The 12754-nt window shown below is 43.5% G+C and overlaps 2 protein-coding genes across 2 annotated transcripts in view; both read right to left on the reverse strand.

The window, feature by feature from the left end:
• Positions 1 to 2196: 2196 nt before the first annotated feature.
• LOC118416083 (ficolin-1-like) lies at positions 2197 to 6800 on the reverse strand. Its single transcript, XM_035821141.1, has 6 exons — positions 6631 to 6800; positions 5976 to 6138; positions 5045 to 5202; positions 4390 to 4562; positions 3904 to 4066; positions 2197 to 2913 (listed from the first exon to the last, which is right to left on the reverse strand). The coding sequence occupies exons 1-6, from the start codon at positions 6730 to 6732 to the stop codon at positions 2764 to 2766; spliced, it is 909 nt and encodes a 302-aa protein (XP_035677034.1). The 5' UTR covers positions 6733 to 6800; the 3' UTR covers positions 2197 to 2763.
• Positions 6801 to 7529: 729 nt separating this feature from the next.
• The window catches only part of LOC118415509 (kelch-like protein 24), a 7930-nt gene continuing 2705 nt past the window's right edge, over positions 7530 to 12754 (reverse strand). Inside the window, exons 2-4 of the mRNA XM_035820176.1 lie at positions 10924 to 11081; positions 9031 to 10331; positions 7530 to 8415 (exon numbers count right to left, since the gene is read on the reverse strand). Coding sequence (XP_035676069.1) covers positions 8123 to 8415; positions 9031 to 10331; positions 10924 to 11069 — 1740 coding nt within the window. The 5' untranslated portion in view covers positions 11070 to 11081 and the 3' untranslated portion in view covers positions 7530 to 8122. The remainder of the gene's footprint in view (positions 8416 to 9030; positions 10332 to 10923; positions 11082 to 12754) is intronic.

Below are 12754 nucleotides of genomic sequence, written 5' to 3' on the forward strand. Positions count from 1 at the left end.
GGAAGAAACACGGCACAATTAACTGTCGCTATGTACATTTATACATCCTCCATGTTCCTTCATTTTCTGTTAGTAAATGCATAAAACATAAACCTGCATGAACTTGAACTTTATTAAAGTCACCACTTTGCAGGCAATTGAGCCTGAATTGTGTTGGTGTTTACAAGCTTCGTTATTAAACATTGTTTAAAAAGTTATTACAATTTTAAAGGCATACTTTACATTGACTTATAATTTTGCTTAAAATCACAAATTACAGACGTTTACTATACAATATTTGTAACAATGAGTTCGGTACACGTCATACGGATGTGATAGTGCGTTAATTGTCATTCAACAGAGCAAGGGCCCTGGGGATAAACGATTGCGAATGTCTGTTGGACCGGCTCAGTGGCAGCTTAAAACGGGGAGCCCGTCGTAGCTGGTACTGACACTCTGTAGCCGGCTGCAGGAACTCCTGGCAAGGGTGAGTGGCGTCAGCCACCACCCTTCTCAGTTCACGTACAGTCGCATCCCGTCTCCGGGACTCCAAGGTAGGTAGCTGTTCGTAGGGTATACCGATGATCCTGCAACAGGACCTCTGGACTTTCTCCAGCTCTTCAGCCAGACCGCGGGGTAGACCTCCCCACACCGGTGAGCCGTACTCCAGTACTGGGCGGATGAATGTCTTGTAGATCTGGAGAAGTACGTCTGCTGGTAGCCCGGCTCGTTTGGACAGTCGCAGGTAGTGAATCCTGGGGCTGACTTTCGACAACATGTACTCAATGTGTGGGCCCCAGGACAAGTCGTCGCTGACTATCACTCCAAGGAGTTTGAACCTCCGCACACGTTCTACGTTCTCCCCGTTCAAAGTAAGTGGAGGGGGGTTCACTGCCTCCTTACGACAGCTGACCACCATGTCTTTGGTCTTTTTCACATTAGCTGCCATACTGTAGGACTTCGCCCAAGAGTCAACTTCATTGATGGCAAGTTGCATTTGGCCTGGTAGCGATCCCATGAGAAGTTCTGTGTTTGTCAGGTCATCAGCGTACTTAACTGGGGCTACACTGATCGGGATGCCTTTGTCAAGACTGTTCATGGCCAGGACAAACAGAGATGGCGAGATGATCCCACCCTGAGGGGTTCCGGCGAGTACTGGGCGTGGCGAGGAGATACACGAACCCCACCTGACACGCTGTACACGGTCACTCAGGTAACTGCGCAAGCAACACCACAGGTCCCGTCTCACCCCCATCTTTGCCAAGCTATGCAGAAGACTGCCGTGGTCAATTGTGTCAAACGCCCGGCTAAAGTCGATGAATGACACATGTACATCCATTTTCGGCTTACTGTTGAGCGCGTCGTGCCAGGTTTGCGTAATGTGGTTGAGGGCCGACACCGTTGATCTCCCCGGCCTGAAGCCATGTTGGGAGCCATGGATCAGGTGGTCAGTGTCTCTCTGTAACAGCACACGGACAAACGATTCCAGTACTTTACCCAGACAGCTGGTAAGGGAGATTCTTCTGTATTCTTCAGGCCCCTTGGGTTTAGATGTCTTCGGTACTGGAACGACCAACTCCGACTTCCATTGTTCAGGGAATATGCCCTGTTGCAGACAGGAGTTGTAGATGTTACATAGCACAGGAGCAAGTTCCTCGTGGAAAGTAGTCAGAACATACAAAATGTCATGAGAAAACGGACGTATACTGTCAAGAATTTTCATTTAACTTTTGTCTGTCACAACCGCTGTGACGTAACACTTTACTGCTAGCGTAGATATAAAAATGGCGGGAAAATGGCTGCGTACGTTCAATTTTGCCCATTCAGTCGTAGATCCGGGCTATTATGCAACGGTTCTTCACACTTTTACATGAGTTGTAGGAAGACAACAGAAATTCAAGATTGCTGTTGAATCATGTTCGTCTTGTGCCGTGAGCATGTGTAATTATGATCTACAAATCTGGCAATGAATGTGACGGTGTGTTCGTCCCACGACGAGCTGCCTGTCACGAAAAAGATACTGAAAACTTTTCGCCTTGTTGTCTTCGAATGCATTGTAATCGATGCTTTGTAAATGATGTATTGGACACCTGGATGTCTGAAGTGTGCATACCTCAGAAATAACTATTGTTGCATGTGTAGATCTCTTTAAATTGCATTATTTTTTATCGGCCGGTATAAGTCTTATGGCCGGTATTATGCCAATGCATGTTACTGAGAGATTGAGAGCGCAAATTTATTAATTTCGATCACATTAGTTATCACATTATTTTTACAGTTCAACGTGCTCTATTTTACATAATTTGCTCCGTACTATAAATACCATCCAGAAATAATCTTTAAATTACAGTGCCACATTCACTAAGCTGGGACAGAAGCCATTGTCTTTCTAGTTCTTGGTAACAAAAAAACAAAACAAAAAAAACGTCATGATTCGGGTCTGAAATTGCACACAAACAACTAAAGAAAAGATGGCTGTTGGTCGATCAAATTTTTCTCAAACAAATTAGACGATTCTCACAGCATAACTTTCTAATCAAACACTATTGATATATAATCTAATAGACGTTTCAAACAGCATCCACTGTTTTTCATCCTTAATAGAAAATAAAAGTATACGATGATACCTAGGCTTAACGTTATATGTATACAAGAAATACAATATAACGTTAATACAATAACAATGCCATACCATGTTGATGTAACGTTACAACACAATGGACGCGACATCATTTATTAAGAAAATGTTCTCCAGTATGGCTTCTTCTTTAAGACACGTGTCTTCTAGAAGTCGGAGGGCCGAAGCTTCATCTCTGCTCTCGCCAGAGGAACGTTGTCTCCTGAGAAGCTGTACCAGTTGATGGACTGGGAGGGGCCGCCGTGGTACGCGCCGTTCAGATCACTGGTGTGGCAGTCTTTAAACCACCAGGCACCCTGAAACACACGCAAACATCTTGGTAATTTCATGTATTCTCTACCACCTACAAGCTTCAATGAATTTATATTTTTACTTGCTGTGACCAGAACTAAAATGACAACAATACATGTACAGCGCAATGACGTACTGATACAGAAGCGCCGCCTTGCGAACAAAATCATTATGTGATAACAAAATCATGATCCAAGCGGAAAGATTTTGATTTCTTATCTGTGATTGGTCAAATTGATAATGTTTCAGGCATTCTCATTGGTAGAGATGCTACCCTTGTCAACCAATGGTATCGTATCAATTTAACAGCTTACGGTTCATTTTACGCAAATTTACCTGTCTACCATTGATTAACTTTGTCCAATCATATCAACGATAGAATCCGCGTTAGCCAATTAACGCCAAGCTCTATCCTTTGTCAACGAAAGAGCTGCACTTTGCTTTCTGGTCACTAGGGGGCACTGTGAGACCGTGAGGAATTCGACTGAGACGCGTGAAAGTGGCTTCTATGAGACACTGTGGTTTTAACTGAAATGTGTTGCTTGAGTGGCACTTTTGGTGAATAACCTGGTATCCATTCTATCTCTGATCTCCTCCTCTGATTGGTTTTGCCGATTTCGGAGCTAGAACTAGATCGAAACCGGGTTGCACTAGTTGCAACGTTGGGGAGGGGGGAGGTCAACATTGAATCCTGCGAACCATGTTAGATAGTCGTGTTGACTGTAGCAGGTTTTTCTTCCCTACGAAGTCTCAGTGCTTGACTTGAGTCGACGTCACAGATAAAAGTACCACTCTTTAACTTCTATCTACGTTCGACATCACTAAATGACTTCTACGCAGAGCTATTCCACGGACTATACAATGGTGAGGATTTAGCATATTTTTCATCATCTAAATACGCAACTATACTGTTTTTGTGGGAGGAGAGTCTGTCTTTCTTTTTTTTAAAAGAACATTCCTGAAGAAAATGCTACGGGTATACACCATGTATTCACCTTGCCATCCTCTGCACAGTTAGAGGCGGACCTGTCGTTGTCCCTGTCCGGGGTGCTGAACGCCATGTCACGGTGGTACTCCAGGGAGTCCCCCGCCGAACCTTCCAGGTACAGGCCCAGCCGTAACGTGTAGTTCGTGTCTTCGTCCTCGACTTTGAAGCCCCTATAATAGTACCAAAACGATCAATTATAATCTAACAATAACAGAAATAATTGTAGTATAGTAAAACTTTTTCTAGGACAGTCTTACCTGTAGTCATTTGCTACAAACAGAATTACAGAATTTGAAGCATGTACACGGCTTGTGCAATATCGATATCCTAGTGTTGCTGTTTTAGATTGACGACAAAGGGACAGTGCTGCCGTTCTTTTGCATACATCTTTACCCTACACGTTTAACGTAAAACGTATACGGCTGCAGTAGCAAACATTTTAAATGTAATGTTACATAGTAAACTTGATATACACACACTGAGTTCTACCCACCTGTACCGAGCGAACTTCTCAGTGCCTCCAGTGTCTGCCACTGTTACACGGAGGTCCGTTGGTCTATCCCTGGTCAGACGGTGGATGTGTTCCAAGCCGATCCAAAACTCCCGCGGATCTCCGAACCCCCTCTTGTAGGCATCCCAGTCACGGAAGAAATCCACACTTCCGTCCTATGCGTAAGGAAAAGTGATAAATTGAACAAAGAAAAAAATTAAAAAAAGAATTCCTGATATCAACAATTGCTTTTCTTCAATTTCTGTGCAATGAAAACATCGCACGTCTTACCACTCAGAAAAAATATGATGATTTTTTCCGAGGAACTAACGAGAAAATATTTCTAAGAAGAGGGACCGGTGTAAAATCTTGTTCTCGGACTGCCTCAAAGTCTAACGTTAGTTGCTGAACGTTTGATTGACTTTAAATCATGTTATTGATTGGTGTTAATGTGTCATTTATCCTCCGAAACCAGCAAATGATAATTCAGGCTAACATTTCATGATGTTATGTTGTCAAATGATGTTAACTCGTAATTACAATCTATGTATATTATGGAAGAGGGCTCCGGGAAAAGTAGTGGTTGTATTTCAACACTAATAGAGATTCATTGATAAACAAACAAACAAACAAACAAACAAACAAACAAAACTCCAACCTGTCTCTTCTGGATGACTGTCCACCCTCCCCCGTCACTCTCCATGTCACAGTACACCTCTATCTGTCCCCCACCGTCCGGGTCTGTCGTGTACACACCGTTGGCACGGACACCGCTCTTGTACAACACGTCACATCCTCTAGCAACACTTACTGAGTCTGAACGAAAGTAAAAAGCAGCGCATGCAAATATTTAGACATTGCATTGGAAACGCATCCGATGTGCAATGTGATCTGTGCAGGCATTAAAATCAACGGTTTACCAATTAAAAACAGATTGACGCCCATGTTTTTTAGGTTTAATGATCAGTTCAATTCTACATATTGTGTCATTTTCTGAACTCAAATTACATTTCACGCAATTATGATATGTGGTGATTTGGGCCCAAACTTTGCCTGCTAAAATATAGTGTAGTCATCGATTTCAAACTTTCTTTTTTATAAAATAAGCAAAATTCCCCACACGTTTATACTGTATGTTTTCTTATACAACGTCGAAGTTCTTTCAGAATCTAAAGGGTTTCTGAGTATCCATATCTCTCTCCACTATGAAAGGAATTTATTTCAGAGCCGCGTATGATTTTACTTGATGTTCCTAAATGTTAAGATATGTAACATAGCTCACAAGCCTTTGCACTGGATACCAGATACTACATGTAAAAATTCATCGATTTTTGCTGGAACTTAATTTCGAGCTAGTTTTGATATCTGCCATCTGTCTTACAGTATCAATACAGTGGAAACTCATATTCACAGATCATGATTTCACGATGGACTGGTCATAGCGAAAACCGCGGAAATAAAACCACCTTGAATATTCAAGACTCATAATAATCCACCCTCACCCTTCGAAGTTCCAAAATGAGGAAGGAATACACTGGTTCTTATACGTAAGGTACTGTAACCATATCCCCTGCCCCCATGATGATTACCTGCTCCGTCCTGCGTACACACCCCCTGTGTGGGCCGGGGTGTAACAGGTGCGGTGACGTTATCCTTATAACACTGACAGACACAGGCCGGGCACGGCGGACAGGAACACACGTTCTGCGGGCACGGCTGTGCACTGTACACTATCTGACACGTTGAACCAACCTACAAACGAGGATAGTATACTATCAAAACACAAAACAACACAAGTGTGCAACAAACTACACAATGATGTTCAGTCTAGATTCAAATTTATTGGCATACGAACGATCGCGATTACTTTGCAGTGGATGAAAAGTGTCAAATATAGAACCCACTAATAGTACTGGCATGATCCATATCTAAGTTATGGATCTTTAATTTGCATGTTCGTGACGACAGATATACCGATTTAACCTAACTACTAAAATGTGGTACCGTAGCAGCTAACAACTGTGCATACTACAAAGTGGCTAGAACACGGAAGTTCCGAAACAAAAAATTCTGCAATCTTCTTTTTCAACACTGACATTTCTACACATGCCCGAAAATAACAACGTAGGACGATGTACTAAGCGTAGCCAACGTATCGCTAATACTAGGGACCATATTCATATGTTGTGCCATACATTTGATTACGTACAGCTGCGATAAACAGGTGTCACCCCCTCCGCTTACCTGTGCAGGTTGAAAGGAGGACCCCGTAACGTCCTGACTACGGCCTGTCTGCGCTAGTAACGTCGTGAGAGTTCCCGCCAAAATTACCCACCAACATCCCATGTCTTAAACATCCATAGTTACTTATATTTCATAAGACTTTCTTTGACCGTGGTCCTGCACTTGAAGCTCGTCACGGCAGTCTTTCCTTGGCCGATTTTGTTCAGGTACATGTAATTCTATCCCCTTGGTATCCCATACGCCAACGCGATGGCCCTTTGTTTACAGAGTCATGCTTGTAAACTCAATGTTACACGGCTTGTTCTATGGGGAAGTGTCAAGTGCTAATTGGGTACAGATATATCAATACACAAGGTAATCGTGGAAATGTGGTCTTGTGGTATGGTGACTTAGAATCTAAAGGTTTTGGGTTCGAATCCATGACAGGGCACAATGTTGTGTAGTTAGCTATAGCAAAGGCGCCTTACACCTATTTCTTCATTAGACTCATGAGGTTAAAATGAGTACCTGGCTTAGGTTAGGGACGTCCCTCTAATACTAGGTCGTTGAATTGAGGTCCCGCGTTTATTAATAAAAGAGAGTCACTCCTTGAGCATGTAAAAGAACAAACCACACTTGTCGAATAGAGTAGGGGTCCTAAGCTTCCCGGTGTGAGTGGATCAATTAAATCTGTCCGGATATGAAGCTTGTACTGTTCAGTACAAACCTGGTGTGTTACGCCTTAAAGCGGTTAACCAGGTATGCAATACAAAACGAAAATACAAAAACTTCCAGAACCAGAATTCGTGTTTGTGTCTTTGATCTAGATCCTAGACTGTAAATCGAAGTAAAAAATGATGTTAGCTCCTGCCACGATTTAGTTTTTTTCTATTTCAAAATAACGAAAAATAAAACATCCCACTAAACATCTGATTTATTCCTCTGTACATTTACAATACATTTCCAAATATACAAAACAATACTTTTATTCCTTATTCCATTATTCCACGTAGGTTTCTATAACTTTATTATCTATGCCATTTTGCTACCACCTTAATGTCATTTTGGTGGGATCATAGTGGATTCTATCCGAAACGTCTGACCGTTTCCAAAACCATATCCAGTTGCTTGAGTAACTACTTTTTGGTGTAAAATCCCTGGTTGTTGAATTTATCGTTACATGTCCCCTATTGATGTTCCCGTTCCTACCAACGTAAACATATCTTAACTTATCCTAATGTATACCACCAGTAAACACATATTTACAAATACAAAGTCCAGTCTTGGATATAGCTTCATATCTAAGCATGTAATTTTCAAAACAAAGGAGTCACAAGGATAACTGTGCAAGTGTTGTATTTTAGGGTAGAAGGAAAAGATGCCGCAAAACGCAAATTCATTTCTAGGCATTCGTTCCGTACAAATATGATGACGATCGCACGACCTATGTGACCGCACCCCTAAGAACACAGAAAGAGGTGGAATTGTCATTATTATTCCTATATTTTTTGTCCTAAGTTTGTCCTGCGTGAATGTCTTCCTTGTACATCTGAACAGTGACGAACCCGTGCCGGTACAACTGGCAGGGTAACTTGTGTCCGACAAACGTCCACTCGTCCTTCTTGGGATCGTAGCACTCGATGCAGTCCAGTGCGGGCCCGTTGGACTCGGTGACGCCGCCGGACACGTAGATCTTCCCGCCCACCACGCTGACGCCGCAGTTGTCCCGCTTGATGTTCATGTCGGCCACGCGTACGATGGAGTCGTCAGACGGGTCGTAAGCCTTCACCGTCTTAGAGGAGCCTCCTGGAAACAGATGAAATACCACAGATAAGTCTCAAGTCATCGTTAATGAATGAATGAATGAAGACCTTTAGTTAATATGGTTAATAATGGTCATCGTTAATAATAGTACATTGGGCAGTAAGTATCCTTGCTGTTTTAGTTGCAGGAATATTTTTACATGGATGGGTTGGTAAGCATATTCCTTGTTTCAGGCACCTCCTCTAACACAAACACTCGTTTAGTCCCTTCCAAAAGACCGGTCACTGTGTGGTAGATTTATGATACGTGATTACTGGCTATTAAAGTCGACACTGTGATTGTTATGACTCTTTGATTATACATTTGTACGTGCAAATTGACGAATGACGTCTCTTTTGGTCATAAATAAAGGGCGCCATGTCTTCAAAAGACCATCGTCGAAACAGCAACAACTTTGGAACAATGTCTCTCCTTTTTTGAACCTTACATCTAAAACTTTATCTTTTAGTAACTATATAGCTAGAGTTACGATATTACCGTGACCGACAGCAACAATGGGCAGCAACAATGGTCAGGTGTGTTGCGCAGAAAAATAGGTGTGTTGCCCATTGTTGCTGTCGGCCAAGGTATGATGTACACAAAATTGTGAGTGCCCACCTAGTAAGTATATCCTGTTGTCCAGTCTGACGGCATGTGCGCAGGTGTAGTCTATCATGTTCGACTCCACCACACTCCAGGAGTTGTTTTGGGGATCGTAGCACTGCAGCTGCCGGGAGATGTTATACCCGTCGTAGAACCCTCCAAACACGTAGATCCTGCGGTCGTAGGCGGCCACGGCTGGGCACTTCACCGCGTGGACCAGAGGGGCGAGCCTCTCCCACTTGTCCGTATCGGGGTCGTACCGCTCCACGTCCTCCAGACACCGTTGGCCGTCGTACCCGCCAATGACGTACACCTTCCCGTCGAGCACCGCGGCACCGTGGTGGTAGCGCGGATGCAGCATGGACGCGATGGGTTTCCAGACGTTGAGGTAAGACACGTAGCACATGGCGTCTTTTCGTGCCTTGTCGTTTATCAGTCCGCCTGTGATGTAGATGTCATAACCCGTGGAGACAGCGCTGGAGACTTGAAGATCTTTAGACGGCACGGGACCTAGAGCTCGCCATCTCTGGTGGACTGGGTCGTAGTAGGGCACTTCCCGCGCCTTGCTCGACCCTTTGAAAGTCTTCTTCTCTCCACACACTACAACCATGACTTCCACACAGTTGCACTTTCGCGGTCGTCTCTGTCTCGTCTTCACCGCTCTTCTGTACGTACCCGAGATCTGGAAGGCCCTCGCTTCGTATATCTGTTGGACGCACCCGTCGGAGTTGTACACGAGCGGGTCAAGCGCGATCTTGGAGATCAGATACTCCGGCGTCACGAACGGCAGACGAACCAGCTCGATCAGCTGATCCAGATCCTGCGATCTACCTTCCCGATCGAACTTGATCCATCTTATAATCGCCTTGTAGATCTCTTCTTCGTTTTCCGTGTTCAGTTCATCATCGGACAGATAGTCTACAATGTACTGTTTAGGTAGCTGCAGAAACTCCTCCGTTTTTATGACTTTCGAGAACCGACTTCGGGCCAAGTCTCTCGCTTTTCGAAACAGCGAGTCGCAAGAATGAATCTCAGCAAGCTTACGAATCTCTATACAGTTCGAGACGTCTAGGATCCGCTCTAAGAAGGTGAGGCAAGCGTCTTTGACGGGCAAGACTTGTAGTAAGTCGGAGGCTTCGAAGAGTTGGAAGACGTTGTCGCGTGTGAGGGTGACTTGGCCGGTGTAGGCGTAGTCCAGGTGAAGCTGCATGGTGTCGGCGGGGATGCCTTCCATCTTGATCCGCTCGGCACGGCTCTCTCTCAGGTTTCCTGCGAACATGGCCGTGAAGTAGGGGCTGCTGGCCGCAAGGACGGCTCTGTGGACAACGTGGCATTTTTAAAGAGTTGGCTATTCATCTCATATGTCACTAGTAATGATAGTTGTCTTGGAAAAGCGTGGTAGCTACATTGATGCGTGATAGCGATAGGTAAAACTTTGTCACGTTATTTCGCCAGCAAAAGAATTCAATCTGTTATCTAATTTTCACCATAAACAGATTCAAGAAATTTGCGGATGTTGGATAGCACCCCCTTCGTGAAAACCCATTCATACAACATTAAAGATTTCTCTGTTCTTATGCTCACAATGTGATGTAGGGTTGAATAGCAAAGCTGTCTATAGCATGTTCTTGTGGGAGACTATCCGACTTTGGGATGTAGATTAAGTTTAGACATCCAAGGAAAGAGTGGAGGTAAAGAGGTAATCGGCGATTTGCAACATTGGCTAAGATTCTCTTTGCTGGGATCGGAAAGATAATTTTGACGCCGCAAAATCTAAACTACTTTCTCTATGCTGGGTTCTCATTTCTGCACTTTCCAAGCATAGAAAACCTTAGCCTATGTTGAAAGTCACCAATAAAAAAACGCGAAGAACGAGTCTGCAAAGGTTCTTTGACATCTTCAACTCACCGGTGACAGTGGAACTCCTCTTCTTCTACAGCCAGAATGACGTCAGTCAGTACCTTGAACCCGCGCATGTCATTTAGCGCCTGGAGGATGTCCGCTGCCTGGAACGGCTGGTTGAAGTCCATCCTGTCTGTAGTCGGACTGGGCATGGTGACGGCGTGCTGCAACAAACATGTGGAAAATCCTTCAGTTATAAGAATATCTGTGAATATTTTCATCAAGTTGGTACATTATTGAATAAAGAGACTCTTTTTACACAACCATTGTTTTATTCACAAAGTTTCGTTGACTGTCACCTTCCAAGAAAATCTGCGTCACCTTTATAATTAACGTTATATGGGTGTTGATTTCAAGTCGCGTAATTCCAATTTTGGCACAGACATTATGTATAATATCTTGTAGTGACCACCACCCTTTGTCACTGTGGCTACTTTTTGTTTGTAGTCACGGTGTTGTAGTTTGTTTTTCTTCATGCAAAAACACTAATTATGCGTTCTATAATTAAAGATAACCATTGTGATCACGTCTGTACGGTTCTAAAGATAGAATAATCCCTTTCTCCCAATGAAATGTTGTGCTGTGTTGTGCTGCGCTGTATTTTGTGTTGCGCTGTATTTTGTGTTGCGCTGTATTTTGTGTTGTCGTCAGAAAACGCCATTTAGGCTCCAGTTGGGAGAGAAACACATCAACAGCTGCAGTTATCTCCTAAGTAAATTTAGATGATTGGTGGACAATTGTAAACTCCCCTGACAGTCCCCTAACCCTGTATCCTCAATGCTTCTCCATCCCCAAATCTGCTTGGAGCTTCACACTGACGCACACACTTGGGTTGTGAATATTTTCATGCTGAGAAAATAGCATGTTTACCTTAGCCTGTGTTATTCATCACTATAATTTTTCTGCCATAACACGGCCATTAAATTTCGCTGAGGTGACTTCGGTACAACATGTAATTCCTGACGACAGGACAGCAATTATGCACGATTTATCGTTTTCGTGAAAGGACAAGACACACGATAGAGGACGGAGCATGTGCAGTATACTAGTACCTTGGGGCAGTTTTAGGCTAGGGCTTCCTACCGATGAAATGGTCGAGTGGGTAGTGTTCATTTTGCAATCGGTAGGTCGTGAGTCCGAGTCAAACGAAAGGCTTTAAAATGGTACTCGCTGCTTGCACTGTTGAGCAGCTCAGAAGTTGGAAAAGACTATGGTAGCTTAACACAAAGACCACTTAACACCAGTGGACTAGTTCACTGCTGTAGTGATTGTATAAAAGTTTTGTGGCCGAGAAACTAAAACAGAGATGGGTGCCACGGTATGCACTACTTGGTGCGGAAAGGACTTCAACTTGAAATATTTACATTTCCTAACCGGTCATTTTGCGGGAAACGAAAAGTATGATATTCAAGACAACTAACACACACAAAAAAGGAACAGAAATTAGTCATGAGCATAATTTGTGTAGATTTCTCGATAGATGATTTTATTTTTCGTTCCTGTAAACAGCCCGGTCGGGCCCCGGTTTGGAAATATGACCCTTGCATTCAAATAGAGGTACACCATACGACCTAGGAGTTCACCATACACACAATTGCAAAAGAAAACAAAACGTGCTCTCAAAACACTTGTGGGGCCTGCAATGTGTGACCTACTCTAAAACGTGACGTCTTCTATAGACCAGCAATCGCTGTTTCCTGCCATTTTCTAAGTACATGCTCTTACGTTACTTTGATGTAAGAAAAGGAAAGTCAGGCAAAAGGGTCCCCATTGTGTTGATGTCTAGTCTGTATGCAAACTCTTTATAACCTCCAATTACCTCCAGAAAGGGAGGAAG

The sequence above is a fragment of the Branchiostoma floridae genome, chromosome 5, assembly GCF_000003815.2.
Source record: "Branchiostoma floridae strain S238N-H82 chromosome 5, Bfl_VNyyK, whole genome shotgun sequence".
Taxonomy (NCBI): domain Eukaryota; kingdom Metazoa; phylum Chordata; class Leptocardii; order Amphioxiformes; family Branchiostomatidae; genus Branchiostoma; species Branchiostoma floridae.

Bases quoted from the DNA above. Each gene is read 5' to 3' on its own strand.
- LOC118416083 (XM_035821141.1), bottom strand. From the start codon at position 6,732: ATGGGATGTTGGTGGGTAATTTTGGCGGGAACTCTCACGACGTTACTA. The intron at 6,139-6,630 runs GTAAGCGGAGGG...CCTCGTTTGTAG, and splicing joins CCTCCTTTCAACCTGCACAG to GTTGGTTCAACGTGTCAGAT. The intron at 4,563-5,044 runs GTTGGAGTTTTG...CCTTACGCATAG, and splicing joins CAGTCATCCAGAAGAGACAG to GACGGAAGTGTGGATTTCTT.